At 50.8% G+C, this 16,922-nt stretch overlaps 2 protein-coding genes across 3 annotated transcripts in view; one reads left to right on the top strand and one right to left on the bottom strand.

Annotated features, from left to right (window-relative positions):
• The first annotated feature begins 2,924 nt into the window (after positions 1 to 2,924).
• On the top strand, positions 2,925 to 15,566 carry KIAA1191 (KIAA1191 ortholog). Of its 2 annotated transcripts, XM_054568068.1 has the most exons (9): positions 2,925 to 3,125; positions 4,080 to 4,196; positions 4,447 to 4,533; positions 7,103 to 7,281; positions 9,850 to 9,976; positions 11,885 to 12,009; positions 13,766 to 13,869; positions 14,044 to 14,186; positions 14,294 to 15,566. In XM_054568068.1, exons 3-9 carry the CDS (start codon positions 4,506 to 4,508, stop codon positions 14,500 to 14,502), a joined length of 915 nt encoding a protein of 304 aa, XP_054424043.1. In that variant the 5' UTR covers positions 2,925 to 3,125; positions 4,080 to 4,196; positions 4,447 to 4,505; the 3' UTR covers positions 14,503 to 15,566. The 2 variants fall into 2 exon arrangements, with proteins under 2 accessions (XP_054424043.1, XP_054424129.1); XM_054568154.1 differs by lacking the exon at positions 4,447 to 4,533 and having other exon boundaries at positions 2,926 to 3,125; positions 14,294 to 15,565.
• A 526-nt stretch (positions 15,567 to 16,092) lies between these two features.
• Positions 16,093 to 16,922, bottom strand: part of SIMC1 (SUMO interacting motifs containing 1) — a 30,079-nt gene continuing 29,249 nt past the window's right edge. The window contains exon 10 of the mRNA XM_054567949.1: positions 16,093 to 16,524. Coding sequence (XP_054423924.1) covers positions 16,262 to 16,524 — 263 coding nt within the window. The 3' untranslated portion in view covers positions 16,093 to 16,261. The remainder of the gene's footprint in view (positions 16,525 to 16,922) is intronic.

Below are 16,922 nucleotides of genomic sequence, written 5' to 3'. Positions count from 1 at the left end.
TGTTCTCGGTTACCCCTTAAAACAGTACCTCGTAGGAGGGAAAATCGAGGCCCAGGTCGCACTGTAGTGCATTGGTGCAGCTCGCATTAAAACCCAAGCGACCTTGTTTCCTGAGTGAGCATCGCTCAATGGCTGCAGTAACTTGTCTTAATTTGTGATTGTGACTTTTTTAGGTGCCTTAAGGTGCTCACTGGGGATTTATTTCAAACCTAGAACAATCACTCCAAAATTACTTTCAAATGCCATCTTTATGAAAATTATATATGGTCATAAACGAAGTTGACGTGATAATCTGTTGTGCAGACATTTCATTAAACATAACTAATTTTGATTATGCAGTTTTTAAAACAAAATAGGAGCCAATGATTTTACTTTAAGTATTTAGAGGCTTTTTTTGTGGGTCCCCGAAAAGCCCGTAGACCGTTACATTCTGAGGTACTGGGGGGCTGGGACTTCATGTAAATTTTGATAACAAACAGCTCAGCCCAATGCAGCGAGAAACTGGGTCCCTGTGTATCCTGAGCACCCAGCGTAGTGCCTGACAAGATCACGTTTTCTATCTCACCAACTGTTCCGCACTAGCTGTGTGACGCTGGCCTGGTTCCTCCTGTTCTCCTCACCTTAGTTGCACCATCTGTAATATCAGGTTGGACAAACCGGTTTCTAAGGACAGTTCGACTGTTGACCCTCTAGCCCAGCTAGATTTCAATGAAATCGTTCTTCCCCGTCACCACTAGAGGGAGGTGTTGCGTCCGGTTATTTCTTCCTCCGGAGGGCGCTTTCAACCTGTTGCCCCAGGGAAGTAGAAAGTGGAGGCGCTGAGGCCAAGGACAGCCAGTAGCTAAATTATCAGGTAGACACTCAGCCCTGGGCTTGAATTTTAACTCTGCTGCTTCCTGGCTGAGGTACCTTTGCCAAGGTCCCCTTGAGTGTGTTAGTTTCCTCTGCTGTCAATTGGGCAATGGAAACAAACATTCCTGAGCACTGCAAGGTGGAAAGCCTCACCCACGGTGACAAAAAAGGGGGCAGACTTCCAGGTAAAGCTTCCAGTCTAGAGACCCCAGAAGTGCAAATGGCCCTCTTGCTGCCTTTCCAGGGACCAAGGTCCCGTCTGCTGATGGGCCCTGCGAACACTGGCTGCTCTGTCCAGGGAATGGGACTGTCTGAGGGCTTGGCCTGGCCAGAGAGGGCAGGCGCCTACAGCGGAGCAGGTGCCCCTCCCCCATGAAGTAGAGCGCAAGGTTTGGGGCATCCAGGGGGAATGCAGGAGGGATCCTGGTCAATTCTCATGTGTGGGGCTCCAAGTTTATAAAAGTATGAAGTGCCCAAGGAACTGCAAAAAGACAATTCAGGGCCAAAAGCACTTAGAAAAGTAGTGTCCCAATAAGCGTATGTCGTAAACATACATAAAAAGACAACCAGATTCCCCGGTCAGCCACATACAGGGCAGCTTGCCTTGTGTCTGCCCCCAGAAGGGACCGTACAGCCAGACTTCAAAGAGGAACCTCCCAAAGCGGCTGCCGCCCTTGGGGAAGTAAGGTAGTTGGGCACAGAACTGGAATCAGGCTTGGCTAAGGACCAAAACCAGAGTCTGAAAGAAAGCACAGGACAGGGGTGGAGGGGAACCTCTGTCGCCACAAGAGATCCACCCCAGGAGCTGAGAGAGGTGGCCTGAACTTAACAGCTCAGATAGCGCCCTTCTTGGGCCTTGTGGGTCAGTTGTGACCGAATCCTCCTCATTCGACCAAACCATTTAGAAAACTAGTTTACTTGCAAAAGGCTTGGAAGGCTTTAGATGAGTAAGACCTCCAATTAAAAAAAATACAATACTCATCTAAAAAAGAAAATTTCATAAGATTGTGAAATTTAAAAAGGTATGGTTAGGAGTGTGTGTGTGTGTGTGTGTGTGTGTAAACAGCAGTTTTCTCACATGGCTACTGTGTGCCTCGACCATGCTGTAGCTTCAGATGGCAGTACTGCAAAAGTCAGGGATAAAGTTGTTTTAGTCAGAGACTCAGTAACTTCCAGGAAAGGCTTCAGTTTCTTTTCTTTTTTCCTTTTTTGTGGGGGTGGGGGGAGTTGGGAGTAGGAGGGCTAAGAACAAAACAAGGTGATCCTGTCTCCTGGCTTATTTAAGGATGCAAAGCGCTGTTTTTCCTCCCCTTCTGACCGAGGTGTGTTGTGCACTTTGTCCTTCTGATGGAGGAGGACCAGGTATTGGTTTTACTTCCACAGAGGGTAAATAAGTTATGGCATGTAGTGTTTTAAAAGTTCCAAATTAACGAAGTGACACTTTTAAGATACACACACATCCCACGGCAACGCAACCGTGCTAGTCATAAGGTAGTGACAGAATTTAAAAGACTAATTCGTGGCGCACTCAGGCCCGGTGGCCCGGTGGCCCGGTAAAGGCGCTCGAGTTTAAAGTGGCCGGGAGAAAGTCTCTCTGTCCTGCCGGTAGACGTGGCAAGTGTCAAATGCCGAAATCTAAGTGTGAGATCCACTCCCCAGCCGCCCCGCTTTCAGCCCTCCTTAATGGCAAGCTTGGGATGTGGGGTAGAAACGTGTCGTTTTAGCACATTTGTAAACCCTGTGGGGGAAAAATAAGTCTTCCTTCGGTCCGTGACCTCTCTGCTGACACCTTTTCAAGCGTCACTTTTGTTGGTGTAAAAGGCAAGTGACAACGCAGACCGCCTCGTCTAGGGGACGGGAGGCAGAAGAAGTTTGCTCCCTGTTTTGGTTCTGCTACTAGTAAGAACCCTGACTAACACCGCTCCTCCTGGAAGAGGGTCCCTGCTCATTTCTCGTCTGCGCAGAGGGGCAGCCGTAGTCGCGGGGGCTTTCCGATCGTGGACTACAGCTCCCAGCATACCCTGAGAGCCTTCCGGGCAAAGTCTCGCGTGACTGGTGCGGTCCCGGATTCTTTATCACGAAGGCTGCTGATCGGCCTGGCTTCAAACACTCTGTGGTCTGAGCCCGAACCTTTTAGGGTCGCGACTGACACTACGCCGTTCACACCATGCCTTGGGTCCTCAGTGCGCCACGACCTCTAGAGAGACGTGGGTCCTCGGAGCCTCTTTAGTGCTGGAGCTCGGGCTGCAGGCAGCTCCGCGGAGGCGAAGCCGGTAAGTAGATGAGCCGGGCGGGCCCGGCCCTCCCTGGGGCCACATCCTCGGTTCAGCCAGAGGCGCGCGCTCCTGGCCCCTCCGCCTGGGCGCTGGCCCGAGTCCTCTCCGCTTCCCCAGGCTCTGGGGCCCCCGGTGGGCCTCGCCCCTGCTTCTTCGGAGCTGCCTGGCCCTGCCCCCTCACCTCTTAAGCTTCCTTCTTGCGCAGCCCTCGGGGAACCTTCTGCTAGTGCCAGGCCCCGACCCTAATCGCCTTAGTCTTTCTCTGCCCGCCAGGAGGGAGAGGGGGTTGAGGCAAAGCTGGCCTAGCACATCCTGGTGGCGTCGTCCGGTGTCCCTTGTGGGAGACGCCTGCGCTCCGCGCGGGAGGGGACGGGGGCGGGAAGGGGATGTACGCGGATCCGAAAGCTCCCTGGGCCCAGAGGACGGCTGAACTTTGGCTTCCGCGCTGCTCTTTAGTGAAGAAGGAACTGGTTTGCCCTGAGCTCCGTTGGAAGAGAGGAGCCAGGTAGCAAGCTGAAAAGCAAATAACTGCTTTCGTAGGGCTTTGAACTCCCCTGAAAAGGGTATGAAACTACCTATGTTGCAGATGAGCCACTTAGCTGTGACCCTGGACAAATAAATCACTTATCTCCTGATCTTCAGTTTCCTTCTTTTAAAATTGGGGACAAATAATGCCGCTTTCAGCGTTCCTGCAAGGGTTAAAACACAAGTGTTGTATAAAACCCTTGTCAATGTAGTCGGTGTTAGCAACAAAGAATGAATTTTACCTCTAGCGACCCAGGCCCTCCCTGTGGGTCAGTTTATTAGAACCCTGAGCCCTAACTGACTTAAAACATGAAAAACAAACAAACTCCGGACCCCTCTTGCAAGGCGGGGGAAGGCGTGAATGCACGGGAGGAGGTTGGTTGGCGGACTCCGAGCAGCCGTGCTGACCTGGTTCGTTGTTCTCAGTGCCTCCGGAAAGGATGGATGGATTCTTCCCAAGCAGCTCAGCTAATTGGCAGCAGCTGAACAATGTTCCTCATTAATATCCAGCTGTCGGCGTAATCGTCAGGTCATTTCACTCTGGTAAGGTGACCTTTTCACCAGGTATGATGTCTTCGTCCTGCCACAGGTTTAAGGTCGGCCACGGGTGTGGTGAGACCTTTGACATTATCCTTGCTTCTTCCCCTTGGCATGTTTCTCACCCATTGGCTTTTTTATGTGTGTTTCAGCGTTGTAAACAAGCCATAAAACTCTGTGTGCCTGTCAAAAGAACAGCGTTGGTGCTATTCTTTGGTGTTCACTGTAAGAAAATGCTCTCTGTTATTTTTATTAGGTGGCAGGGACTCAGCTCTGAAATCTATATAGAAAAAGCACCTGGATCCCAGTCTTTCAATGGCTTCGAGACAATCAGAAGTGCCTGGTAAACTTAATTCTTTTTGGTAAAGTCATGTTTCGCCCTCAACCTTGCTATCCAGAAACCACTTTTCCTGAACCGTATATTGATGGTTAGATTGGCATCGTTTAAATATTATCTTATTAACCACCCAGCCAGGGTATGAACCCAGAATCTAACTGGAAAGAGAGTAGTTGTTTTCACTCAAGGGTATGACATTTGTTACTTTCCTTAGGTATTAAATAAGAATTCAGAATAAATTGGGGAGTTCTTGTGGTGTGTAGCAAAACTTTAAACTCATCCCCCTTTATAGGGGGGTGGAGAGGGCAGGTGGAATGGAGGTCTGGGCAGAAAGGGCCCAGCCGGCTTTGAAGGCAGCAAGCGGAACTTAGTCATGAAAATGCTCACAGCAACAATATAGTGAGTCCTGGGTCTCTACAGGTCAGTCATTTCTGGATTACCGAAGTCATTGATCCCGCCTTGGACTGTTTTAGCGGGGAGGGCAGGGATTTTTAATCAAATCTGCATCACTCGATTATAGATAATCAGTGAAGTACAGATGACCTTGCCTACCTCTCGGGGTGGCTGTGAAGATTAGGCAGAAAATGTGAGTTAAAAGTTAGTGATAAATATACATTGACTGCCCAGAAAACTTTGGGGTCTCTGTGTGCAGGACTGTGTTTCTTAGTACATAGAAGCTGGCTTTATTATTATCTTTAGGAGGGCTACTGAGATGGCTCTTGGGAGGAGTCCTAAGATGTTTTTGAAATTGCTCCCAAATTAAGTGGAGTTAACAGGAGTCTCCCCAGCGTCTCCCGACGTAGGTCCCTCTCTGGCCTCCTACGTCATCAGCTTGCGTTTAGTCTGTCTCTCAGTGCTGTCGTGATGACCGTAAGCTCCGCTGCAACCACCCGACCACAGGGTTGCGCTCCTGGTGCTGAGGCTCTGTCGTGTGGGGAGCATGCAGTGTTGCATGCAGAGTGGGCGCTGGCTCGGGTCTGTGTTCCAGTCCCCGCCCACACGCGCTAGCTGGGTGTTGCTTAAGATCTATGCCTCCATGTCCTGAGCTGGAACCTGGGAAGACTATCTGTTTAATGAGAATTAGGTAAGATGAGGGATGTAAGTGCTTGGCAAGGAAGGGTACTTGGTCATTATTTTCTCTTTCTTTTTTTAAAGATTTTATTTTTATAAAGAGGAGAAGGGAGAGAGGGAGAGAAAGATCAATGTGTGAGAAAGACATTCATTGGTCGTCTTCTGCAGGCCTCCAGCCAGGGACCTGGCCCGCAACCCAGGCATGAGCCCTGACTGGGAATTGAACCGGTGCCCTTCCAGTTTGCGGTGCCCAACCCACCGAGCCACACCAGTCAGGACTCTTATTTGGTTTTTTAATGGAGATCATTCACATACCATAAAAGTCACCCGTTTCAAGTGACTAATTTAGTGGCTTTTAGTATCACAAGGTTGTGCAACCATTGTCGCTGTCTCACTCCAGAACATCATCGCCCGAAAAGAAAACCTCATATCCATTCGTCATCAGTCTTCCCGCCCACCTACTACTCCCTTCCCCCCCACTCCTTGGCAGCCACTCATTTTCTGTTTTTGTGGATTTGTTAGTAATTATTATTGATGTTAACAGTAATAGTAATGGTTGCTGGTTGGTCCCTTGCTGTTTAAATGAAGTATCTTTGCTGGTTTGGGACTTAACTACCGTGCAGGTTGATGTCTTGGGGAGAGAATACAATTTTAGCAACAGGGAAATGTCACGCTGCAGGCAGGACCTGGACATTAGTTCTGCTATGAAACAAACAAAATGAACTTGGCTCCCTGGCCTGGCAGAGCTGAGAGTGCCCTTGAAACAGGGTGCCCGTGGCCCAGCGGGACACTGCCAGTCAGGTCCAGTGGGCAGCCTGGCACGATCGGCCGGCAGTGCCGGAGGGGAGTGGCTGTCAGCAGTTCCTGTGTGGTAATTGGCGCGGCCGCTTAAATCATGCAGAGCGTGCGGAGCCAGGCGATGAAGCTGGCAGCAGATCGCAGAGATTTGTCCTTGTGCTCTTGTTTTCTTTGGTGGGGGAGGGAGGGCAGAGGATTCGCAGTCGAGCCCAGCTGGCTGTTTGCTGAATGAACCTGGGCAAGTTGCTTCGTTCTAGGCCCGAGTTTTCTCATCTATAAAATGGCAACAAGAACATCACACCCTCAGTCTTGCGTGAGTTGAGAGCCTTGGCAATGCCGTGGGCACAGATTCTGTGGCATAAAGAACGCAAGCTGTGAAATCAGACAGGATCGGCTTTTGATTGCTTGCTGCACTTTGAAGTCATGTGACCTTGCTCAGGTCATTTAAATGGAACTTCCCGTTTTTCTGAACCATACAAATGGATGGGGCTGCCGAGTGGGCGAAGAGCAGAACCCGAGGGCCGGGCACGGAGGCCGGGGTCAGTGCTGCAGGTTCCCGTGCCTCGAGTGGGCTCGCAGTTCCAGGGCGAGCTGCTCTTCTGTGTCTCTGAATGCGTGTTTCAGAGCTTCCCTGCCTACAGGTCGATTTAAAGCGATGAGCGTGATCAGTTGCTGAACCCATCCTGACAGGTGTCTCTGTTCTTAGCTCTTGAGCCCAGTGGGCCTCTAGGCAAGATGTCCCTGCCCATCGGGATGCACCGCCGGGCATTCAGCTATGATGATGCCCTGGAGGACCCGGCGCCCATGACCCCTCCTCCATCGGACATGGGCAGCATCCCCTGGAAGCCGGTGATCCCAGAGCGCAAGTATCAGCACCTCGCCCAGGTACCTGACCCCGCCGGCTGCCGCTGGCAGGCCCGGCCTTTCCTTCTCCTTCCTCGGCTCCAGGAGCTTCCGTGGCTCTGGCACCCGTATAGTCTGGCAGCCTCCAGTCCCTACGTGCGTTTTCTGTGCCTCCGCTGGAGGCGGCGGGCCCTTTGTTATTTCTAATTCAAACTAGAATGGCTGTGCTTTCCCCGTCCTGCAGTTCTTCTGTCCCTCCCATCCCCACCCCGTTTGCTACGGCATTAAACATGCAAGCTCCTTAGTCTGGCTCTGCGTGATCTGGGTCCTGTGGGCCGCTGCCCCCAGTGATCCAACCGCGCAAGTTACCTGAGGTTTCTCGCCCTCGGCGGGGTGTGTGATGCCTTAAAGTCTTCACTTCAGCGGCTCCGCTGCCTGGGGTGTTTACATCCCATCGCTCTTCTCCCGCCCGCCTGCCTGGACAGTGGCGTCCTTTAAGCCTGGCGCAGACGTCTCTCCTGCAGGATTTCCCTCCTGATAAGACGGGCCCCTCCCCTTGAGCCCTCCGCTGTACCGTCTGCCCCTGTCACATGCCCTGCGTTGTTATCACCCTCCACTGGCTCTGGTGGGCAGGAGCGGGGGCCAGTGTCGTAGTCTGTCTGCGGTACCAAGCAGAGGACTTGACACGAAGCAGATTCCAAAACGAAAAAGAAAATGTTCACTGAGTGATCGTTTCCTGAGCATGTGCTGTTCTTTTATGTCACGCTCTCCCACCGGCCGCAGGCCTCCCCGCACGCCTCCCCCGTGGCGAGCGCCGCCGCCTCCCTCGGGGCCTGGCTCTCTCAGACACACACTCCCGTCCCGCCGCGCCTGCCGCACAGCCCCTCTGGGCAGCGTGCCTCCTGGCTGTCCTGTGCTCGTTGCAGACATGTCACTGAGCCCGTGCTCCCGGCCTGTGGGGACGGTCACCTCCGACTCTCGGTTCTGGTGCCGGAATAAACTAGGCTTGCCAAGTTCAGTCGAAGCCATTGAATTTACAGCTACAGTTTCCCTGAACTTTGAGGGTCTGACTGGAAGTACATAGCGAGCAGTTACTTCAACAGACCTGGATATGAGTCCCCTAATGGTCTATGTATTAGCAGTGACCTTGGGCACACAGCTTCATCCCTGAGCGACAGCGTCTCCACCCGAGAGATGGGGCTACTTTTGCCGTGGGGGTGTTGTGCGGATTAAATGAAGGAGGGCCGAAACATGCGTTCGGGGTGTAGCGGCCCCTGAGACTGCTGCCCCCAGCCTGCCTTGGACCTGGTAGAGCTGTGTTTGGTTCTCCCTTTCTCCTGGCCCTCCCCACGCCCCTTCCCTTGGGCTCTCAGAACGGGGAGCTCCGTTCTGCAAAAGCATTCCCTCCAGCTCTGGGGGAAAGTCCCTGTGTCCTTGACCGAAATCCGCTCAGTCAGCTGTTAGGAGTAAAGGTCGCAAGTGAGGCGGGCTGGTGGTAGCGGGAGGAAAGGACCCTGGCTGCCGGCCTGCAGCGCCAGCCCAGCGCTCGCACCGAGCAGGAGGAAGGCCAGGCCAGGCCAGGCTGCTGCTGGTGCTCCTCGGGGCGGCGCGCCCTTTCATGTGTAAAGGCTGCTGCGTGCTTGCCGAGGCAAAGGGTGGGCTTCCCCCTTGCTGCTGTGCCCCAGCTGGGACAGCTGACAGTTGGGAACAACTGCTCTTAATGGGAAGCCCAGCTGAACTCTGCATGCATTCTTTCATTTGTCCTGGCTTTCTACCGCCTTCCAAGTAAGGAAGCAGAGATTCAGGTTTTACCGAAGTCACAGCTGAGAAGTGTAAGCCCTCTTTTGTAACGCAGACACGGCATTCCAGTACTTCTGCTCCCCTCCTTCCTGCCGGTCTTTATTAATTCCCTTGGACAAGCAGGCAACAAAACATAAAGCCAGTTCCCCCCTCCCTGCCAGTTGCCAGGGGCTGGCATGCCAGAAGGAGGCAAGCTGTCAGCTCTCCTGTTCAAGGTGAAGAGCTATGTGGAGTTTTTTGGGTCGTTTTAAAAGACTGTTCCTTGAACCTTTAGAGCTAGGGGCCTCATAGTGTGTTTTTGGGGACCAGCAGCATCAGCATCACGTGGGAATTTGTTAGAAAAATAAATTCTTGAGCCCCACCCCAGGCCTCCGAGTCAGCTCTGGGGCGGGGCCCGGCCACCTGTTTGCCCAGCCCTCCAGGGCCTCTGATCCTCACTCAGAATGCCAGAGCTGCCGGCAGAGTGCCGTGATGAGTTAGGCAAAGCCAGCGTGGCGCCTGGTACGCGGTCAGCGCTCGGCGGTGGGTCCTAGTTCAGTCTGTTGGACAGACACTGGCTGGGAATGGGGAGGCCGCAGCTTCACATTTTCGCTTTCCCACTTTTATAAATCCAGGCTATTTGTATGTCTTTATCTGTTGTCACTATGGATGATACACATCTAGTCGGGTAGAGAGGACAAATCCCCTCCCTTCAGAGGTTTCCTTGTCTATCAGATTCAAGGTGTTTCAGTAACTTCTTCCCCAGAAGAGTAGGTTTCAGTGTGCGACCCCCCTGCTTTGCTCAAGTGCCTCCTTACCTCTCTCGAACAGGTGGAGGAAGGAGAGGCCAGTGTCCCCTCCCCTGCCATGACCCTGTCATCAGCCATTGACAGTATGGACAAGGTCCCCGTGGTGAAGGCTAAAGCCACCCGTGTCATCATGAATTCTCTGATCACAAGTAAGCGCTCTGCACCCCTGAGTGGAGTGGGATGGGCGGGACGCGTTGGGGTTCGGCGGGCACGCCGGCCGGGGCCTGTCCTGGCCGCGCCTGGCAGGTGCCAGCTCGGCTGCCGTCACCAGTGTAGCTCCGTGGAGGCGAAGATTTGCCAAACACAGGGCAACTCTGGTTGATAGAGGTATTCCTACTCGGTATTCCTGCTGCTTGGCTAATGCGGTCTTACTTGCCCATGTGCGGCGGTGTGGCCTCGGGCAGGTTACTTAACCATTGAGACTGTTTCCTCGTAAATGAAACAGGAGTCTGGCTGGCAGGCAGAGAGAGGGTTAGGTGGCCCAGTGCTTGGTGGCTGGGAGCTGCTGCTGGGAAAGATGACACTAGAGACATCCCCCACCTGCCTTGTATTCCTTTTTCTTTTTTTTTTTTTTAAGTGGCTCAGAGCTTTCCCCCTTCCTGAATGTTGTTGCCTGAAGCTTCTTTATGCTTCAGGGTGTGTGATTTGTGGTCCTAATGAGACTGGAAACAAGGGAGCTTGCCTGTTTTTGAAGCCTTGGTTCTGCTGTTAACAATTAATTATTAGATACACAGCCTGGCCAGTCAGCAGGAGCCTCTGCCAGGGACAGGGCGCATAGAGGTGCTCCTTGTTGGCTCTGTCTTGAAGCTGAAGGTCCTGTTTATCTGCTCTGGGAGAGGTCAGTTTATCTGGCCTGTTCTGGAGAACTCGCCCAAGAACCAAAAGTCCAAGCTCTTCTTGGACTTTCTCTCATTCACGCGTAAACACACCTTTTGAATCTGCAACCATTACTTGCACCGTGTAAGCCTGAGAATGTTCTGGCAGCGTTAGAAAGAAAGCTCTTAGTCCTGTTCTTCCAACACAAGATAACTTCTTCATTGAAGATACACTTCCCCAGCATCCAGAATGTTCTAATATCTGGAAGTTCTGTCACTCAGATTCTTACTTGGCTTATTCACTTCCACTTGTGTGCATATTTTTACATAATTGCAGACAGAGTAGACATACCTTTGTTTCAGCTTTCTTTGGATGTGGCTATAGTCTTACATTTTAAAAAAATGTAAAATCCTGGTATTAGTGTGCTATAATGCGTTAAATCTTTTCCCGCCTTTTAAATTTTCAGGTAACTACCTGATAAAACAGGAAGATAACGTTTATACGTTTAGGTCCCCCTCCCCCACCCCCTTGTGCTTCTAATTCTGATAGAAATAAAATTGTTCCTTCCAAGGGGAATGACTGAGTCATAAAAGACGTCAGAGATCTAGACTTTTGGTCCCTGTCTGCCACATTCCTGTATATGGGGCTGTATGAGGTAGTGTGTATATAGAGTGAGCAAAAAATTCAGTTGTCAGTCATTTCCTAGTATAACTGACTTATTGATTACCTAACATGGGGTTGTTTGTCTTCTGTGCCCGGCGTGGCTCGGTAGACTTGGCTAATTCAAGGCACGTTCTCTGTGGCTTGTCGCTAATTGGTACCTCGGTGCCATCTAGCCGAAATGTGGCCCGTTTCTCTTTGGTGAAGGTCTTTGCGTGGGCTGTGATGGTGGTGAGTCCCTCTCAGGAAACTATTTGGAGAACTTCCCCAGTTTCTAAACATCAGCTGGCTTCCCCATGTTGCATTTCTAAACACACAGAGAATGGCACAGTGTACAAGTAAGAGGGAGGCAAGGAGTTCCCCTGGAGGTTATCTGTTCTGTATCTTGGTGTGAGGGGAGTGTCCCTGTGGTCAGGGAACCTTTGTGCGAGGTTCAGGATCGCCGCTGGCCTGGGGAACCCTCGTCGGGTGGTCGGCGCGGTCTCTCGCTCCCGGGGAGGATGGCGGGTGTCTGTGTTGTCCTCCCCCAGTTTGTGAGGGGCGGTGGGGACGGGCATGACTGTCATCTCCTCTGTTCCCAGAACAGACCCAGGAGAGCATTCAGCGTTTTGAGCAACAGGCAGGGCTGAGAGATGCTGGCTACACACCCCACAAGGGCCTTACCGCCGAGGAGACCAAGTACCTTCGAGGGGCAGAAGCACTCCAAGTAAGCTTGTTGCTCAGGGACTTCGGAAAAAACGGCGTCCTCGTCACTCATAGCTTGAGATGTGGCTGTGGTTTAGAAGTTACCAGCTCGGCTCGGCGGGGGCTGCGGGGCGAGGCATTTCGAACTGTGTGAGCCCCGCCTGCGGTGGGAAGGTCCTCTTCTCCGTCGGTGAAGGGCGAGCCTCTGCTCGAGGCAGAGGGAGCCTCTGCGCTCTCCATGTGATCTGTGCGAGCGTGTCACAGACGGTGAGGCCGATCTGGGTCCCTTGGTGCACCAGAGTGAGCGACACTGAGGGACAGAGGCGGCTCGGGCAGCCTCAACGGAGGTGACACTGTAGCTGGAAAGCAAGGTCACGCTCTAGGTTTAATTTTTTAAAAATTGAAAGCAGACGTAGAATTGGAATGTTTTTGCTCTTTCATTTCTAAACTTGGAATGAATGAGACTAATTTTTGGGAAGGTTAATAAGGACCGAGTAGTGGTATGAGTGAAATAATTTCCAATGACTTCGGCTCAGGGAGCCCCGCTTTGCACCTAACAGTGCCTTGCGGCTTCTGAGGCGCTTGCATTCGCTTCATCTTTGTGTCACTCCCTTGAGTTGGAAGCTGTTCTCCGTGTTCTGTAAATGAAGAGACTGAGGTCCAAGGTCGTGTATTTAACCAGTCACAGCACCTGAACTCAGGTCTCCTGATGCCCTCGTTCCTGTTGGGTTTTCCCCATGTTCCAAAGTGACCCAAGAACCTGACTCGTGAGGGGGCTCAAAGGAGGACCGGGAGGCAGTGTGTGGGAGGAAGAGCAGCGTGGCTCTGGCGGCCTGGGGGGAGGGGTGGGAGGCTTGGGGACCGCGGCGCTTCGTAACGCGCGTCCCAGGTGATGGTCACACGCGGAGCGTAAAAACCACTGCTGTGGGGGATCAGGGTTGGGCTGGTGGCCAGTTTAAGCTGCCAGGCAGCACAGGTGCTTCCGGAGAGGGGACACTGTCATGTTGGTCAGAATTCTGGTTGAGCTGTCCACCCTGTATAGTATAGGATTGACTTTGGGCCATTTTCTGCATCTTGGCCACAGGAGTAGAACATGAGGCTGGCTGAAATGCCAGCTTACGTAAATTGACATGGGGAGTGTTCGAGAAGATTCAGTCGGGGTCATTTGTTTGGAACGTGGCTTGGGCTCAGCATTGGCACAGTGGACATGGAGCGTAGAGACAGCCAGGGAGCCTCGCTCCGGAAGGCCTGAGAGGCAGATTGGCCTCTCCCCCGGCAGACGCTTGTCTGTGTGTTAGAGGTGCGTTTACAATGCGGAGGGAAGCCTGCGTGGCTGGTTAGCGGAGGGAAGAGGGACCAGACGGGGCAGAGGAGGTGGGCAGCTGCAGAGGAAGAGCGCGCCCCCCAGGGTCATGGCTTCGAGAGCCTGGCAGGGGCAGGCTGTCTGTGGCCAGAGAGGCAGCTAGAGCAGAGTTCACGGCCATGCTCAGAAGGCCTGCAGCTTGAGTTCTGGCTCTTCCACTTACTGGCTGGGCAAGGTGGGAAAATTAAAAGCTCTAGTGTGGTATTGAGTATGGAAATGTGTAAGATATATTGTAGAACTTGTACGTTTTTTTTTTTAAGATGGAGTTCTATTTAGTGTGGCAAAATCAAAGGACTATCTGTTCTGTAATCCAAAATTATTCCACCTATTGTTTTCCTTTTGCCTGAAGTTGATGTGGACCAGGTTGTTTATACCCAAACTGAGCTGAAGTCTCTTTTCTTACCCATCTGAACAGAAACTAAAACTACAGAGTGGAGAGATAACGAGAGAGGAGAATCCGGCCTCAGCCCAGTCCACCCCCAGCAGCACCCCCCACTCTTCCCCTAAGCAGAAGCCTAGGTGAGCCTTGCCCGTGACCCCTCCGAGCAGCCGTGTGCCTACGAAGCTGGGACTTACTTAAGCCTGTGGTTTCAGAGCAAGGAGGGGGCGTTGAGTTCCTAGGCTTTTCGCGCAAGACACTTGCAGAGGGCTAGGAGGAGGATATATCAGGCTCTTTTATTCTTTCTCTGCCAGAGGCTGGTTCTCATCTGGCCCTTCCACAGCCTTACCTGGCCCAAATCTTAGCACCATGGATTCTGGAAGCAGAGATAAAGACAGAAACTCGGCAGATAAATGGAGCCTCTTTGGACCAAGATCTCTCCAGAAGTCTGATTCGGGTAAGGCGGCTCCCTCAAAAGAGTAAGCAGTGTGGCAGGCATTTCACCATGGGTGTCAGGAGCTGTCTACTGACTTTCAATTCATTTGCTCTGGTTTACTTCTGTAGGAGGTTTTGCCACCCAACCCTACAGGGGAGCTCAGAAACCTTCTCCAATGGAGCTGATCCGCGTGCAGGCCACCCGAATGGCCGAAGATCCAGCAGCCTTCAAGCCACCCAAGATGGACGTCCCAGTGATCGAAGGGAAGAAACAACCGCCGCGTACCCATAATCTCAAACCCCGTGACTTGAATGTGCTCACACCCACCGGCTTCTAGAGTTTTCTCTTCCAATGACTCTGGATAGAGGGTTTCTTACACCCACTCCTCTATTACCCTGGCTCTGACATAGGAAGGGTTTGGGTTGTTTTTTTTTTTCTTCTTTTTTTTCCAATCCTTTAAACTGAGGCTAGAACTGGAGACATAATTGGTTTTTGAGAAATATTAGTGTAAAGCCTGTCCTTGTGTGGAAGAAGCTATTGCGTGTTGCGTTGATGTAAAGTTAGACTAAATAACCTCAGCAGCAATGTGTGGGGCCTCATCACCTATGTCTGCATCACGTGACCTAGACAAGACCTGGACCGCCCCGTGCTAGGCAGGGAATGTTCGCGTCGTCCTCTACCACAGTCAGCGCGTGTGGAGGAGTCATGGCAGAGTGGCGCCCGCTGACTGGTCTCTGCCCTACGCTGCTGGCGCTGTGTGCTCCAGCCATGTGGGTGAGGGGACCCACGCCTGTTTGAGATCTGGGCACAAAGAAAAGCAGACTTGGCAGGGACACCCCTCCTGCTGGGAGACTGGAGCCCTTGCTACCGGGCGGGGCCTTCGCGGCAGCTGTGCCAGGCAGTGCTTCTCTTCCATGTCCTTTCTTGCACTTTAGAGTGAAATCGAGTTAACTCCAATTTGGTGGAAAACTTTCTAAGGAGAAAATTCAGCGTACTGTTTTGGTATAAATGGATATTAAGCTTTTTAAAAGTAAAGATGGTGGTAATTATACATTGATTATTGTCTGGATGTTCGTGTGAAACACGTGTCACCAGGGTCTGCAACTTTTTCTGACAGGTGGAAGGATGAAAAAATTTTCTATATGTAATCATTTCCCCCCAAATGAGGCTCATACCTGTGTACACACAGAGCCTCCTGAGGAAAGGAACCAGGGGAAGCACCTGTTCATCTCTCCTCACCAAGGACGTGCTTGGTGGTTGTCCTGAACACTGTCTCAAATCCCTGCTTTTTCTTGCTTTGGAAGGACCATGTCTACGTGGCCAGCTGGGCTGACCTTTCCATAGAGAGGCCCTGGAGTCTCAAATGATGAGAACAATTAATTTATTTGTGTCTTATGCTCAGATCTCTTGTTTTAACAATAAAAAATCTGTACTGCTTTCTCAAATGTGGGTAACTGTGTTCTTTATCCTGTTAGGAGTAATTACTGCATTCTGCCTCCTCAGTCATGGAACCTAAGCAGGAAACTTGGTATTTTGAAAAATCATTGCCTTTTTATTGTATCCTTTAAACATTTTTTTTTTTTTTGTAACACACTCATCTTCTTATTTCTAACCCCCCATCCTCTACCTCATTACATTAGATCTTAATAGACTGACCACAAAGTCAAATCTATAGGCAATATAATATTGATGGTTGTGTTCCATTAGGGAGAAATGAATATGTCTTTCTCTTTTGAAACAGGTCATCAATACCTTGAGTAACATTGATGTGTAGGATTTGTTCAGAGGGATTTTTTTCACATCTTGAATGGAAACGTTAAACGTATAAGTGCATATAGTATTACGCATTTCAAAAAGTATAGATAAATAATTTATCAAAAAATATATACACCTTGTATATTTAAGCCATATTTGAGAATAGGCTAGGATAGGATTATCAAAAAAGTATTTACTAAAGAGTTAGAAAGTTATAACCTACAGATAAATAAGATAGGTTTGGTCCTATAAGACTTAACTACTTTTCATACTTTTAGAACTTCCAGTAGTTGGAGAGAGAGTTCAGGAGGTATTCTTGGTGCTCAGTGTGTAGCAGGACCTCAGGGGGTGCTCCAATGCTTGGGAGAGGGCTCTCCGTCGGGGTTCAAGTCTGCAGCATAGAAGAGCAGGAGCTTCAACAAGTGCACTTTGTCTTGCAGCTGGGGGACCAGCGGCTCCCCCAGCATCTGGACCAGGCGGCTGCGGAAGGCCTCGATCTGCTTCTCCACATCGACCACTGTGATGTCATCGCATTGCTGGGGCTTGGGCTTAATTCTCTTGATTATTAAGTCTTTTCGATCGATTACTGAACTCCGTAGATGCTCTGCAAGAAGTAAAAAGTCAATTGAACTGAACTGCTTTTTATTCCTTTATTATTTAAGACAATGAAGTCCAATTTTACTGGGCAGGGTCTGGGCAAAGACTTGCTAATTAGATACTGGAATACAAGTCAAAGGCCAAGTGGGTACTTGCAGGGACTGTATTTCCAAAATGTCCATTCTCTCTGGTCCTCAAGTTTTTCATAAGAAAAAAAAGTATTCTGTTTTAATTTTTTCCCTTTGTTGGTTTAAACAATGAAATGACATTTAAAATAACCACTTCAGAAATATTCACATTAATTTTTAATATCTTCAGGGAGATTTTTTTCCTAAGTATTAAAGAATTGCAACGAAATATTGAACTTGTACTCAGTGTATTGTGATGCTGGTTTATTATAGTTAT

Source organism: Pteronotus mesoamericanus, unplaced genomic scaffold, assembly GCF_021234165.1.
Source record: "Pteronotus mesoamericanus isolate MK-2021 breed Mesoamerican mustached bat unplaced genomic scaffold, CSHL_Meso_final contig_1, whole genome shotgun sequence".
Classification (NCBI taxonomy): domain Eukaryota; kingdom Metazoa; phylum Chordata; class Mammalia; order Chiroptera; family Mormoopidae; genus Pteronotus; species Pteronotus mesoamericanus.
Note: the sequence above shows the minus strand (reverse complement) of the source record. Positions and strands in the feature narration are given on the sequence as shown.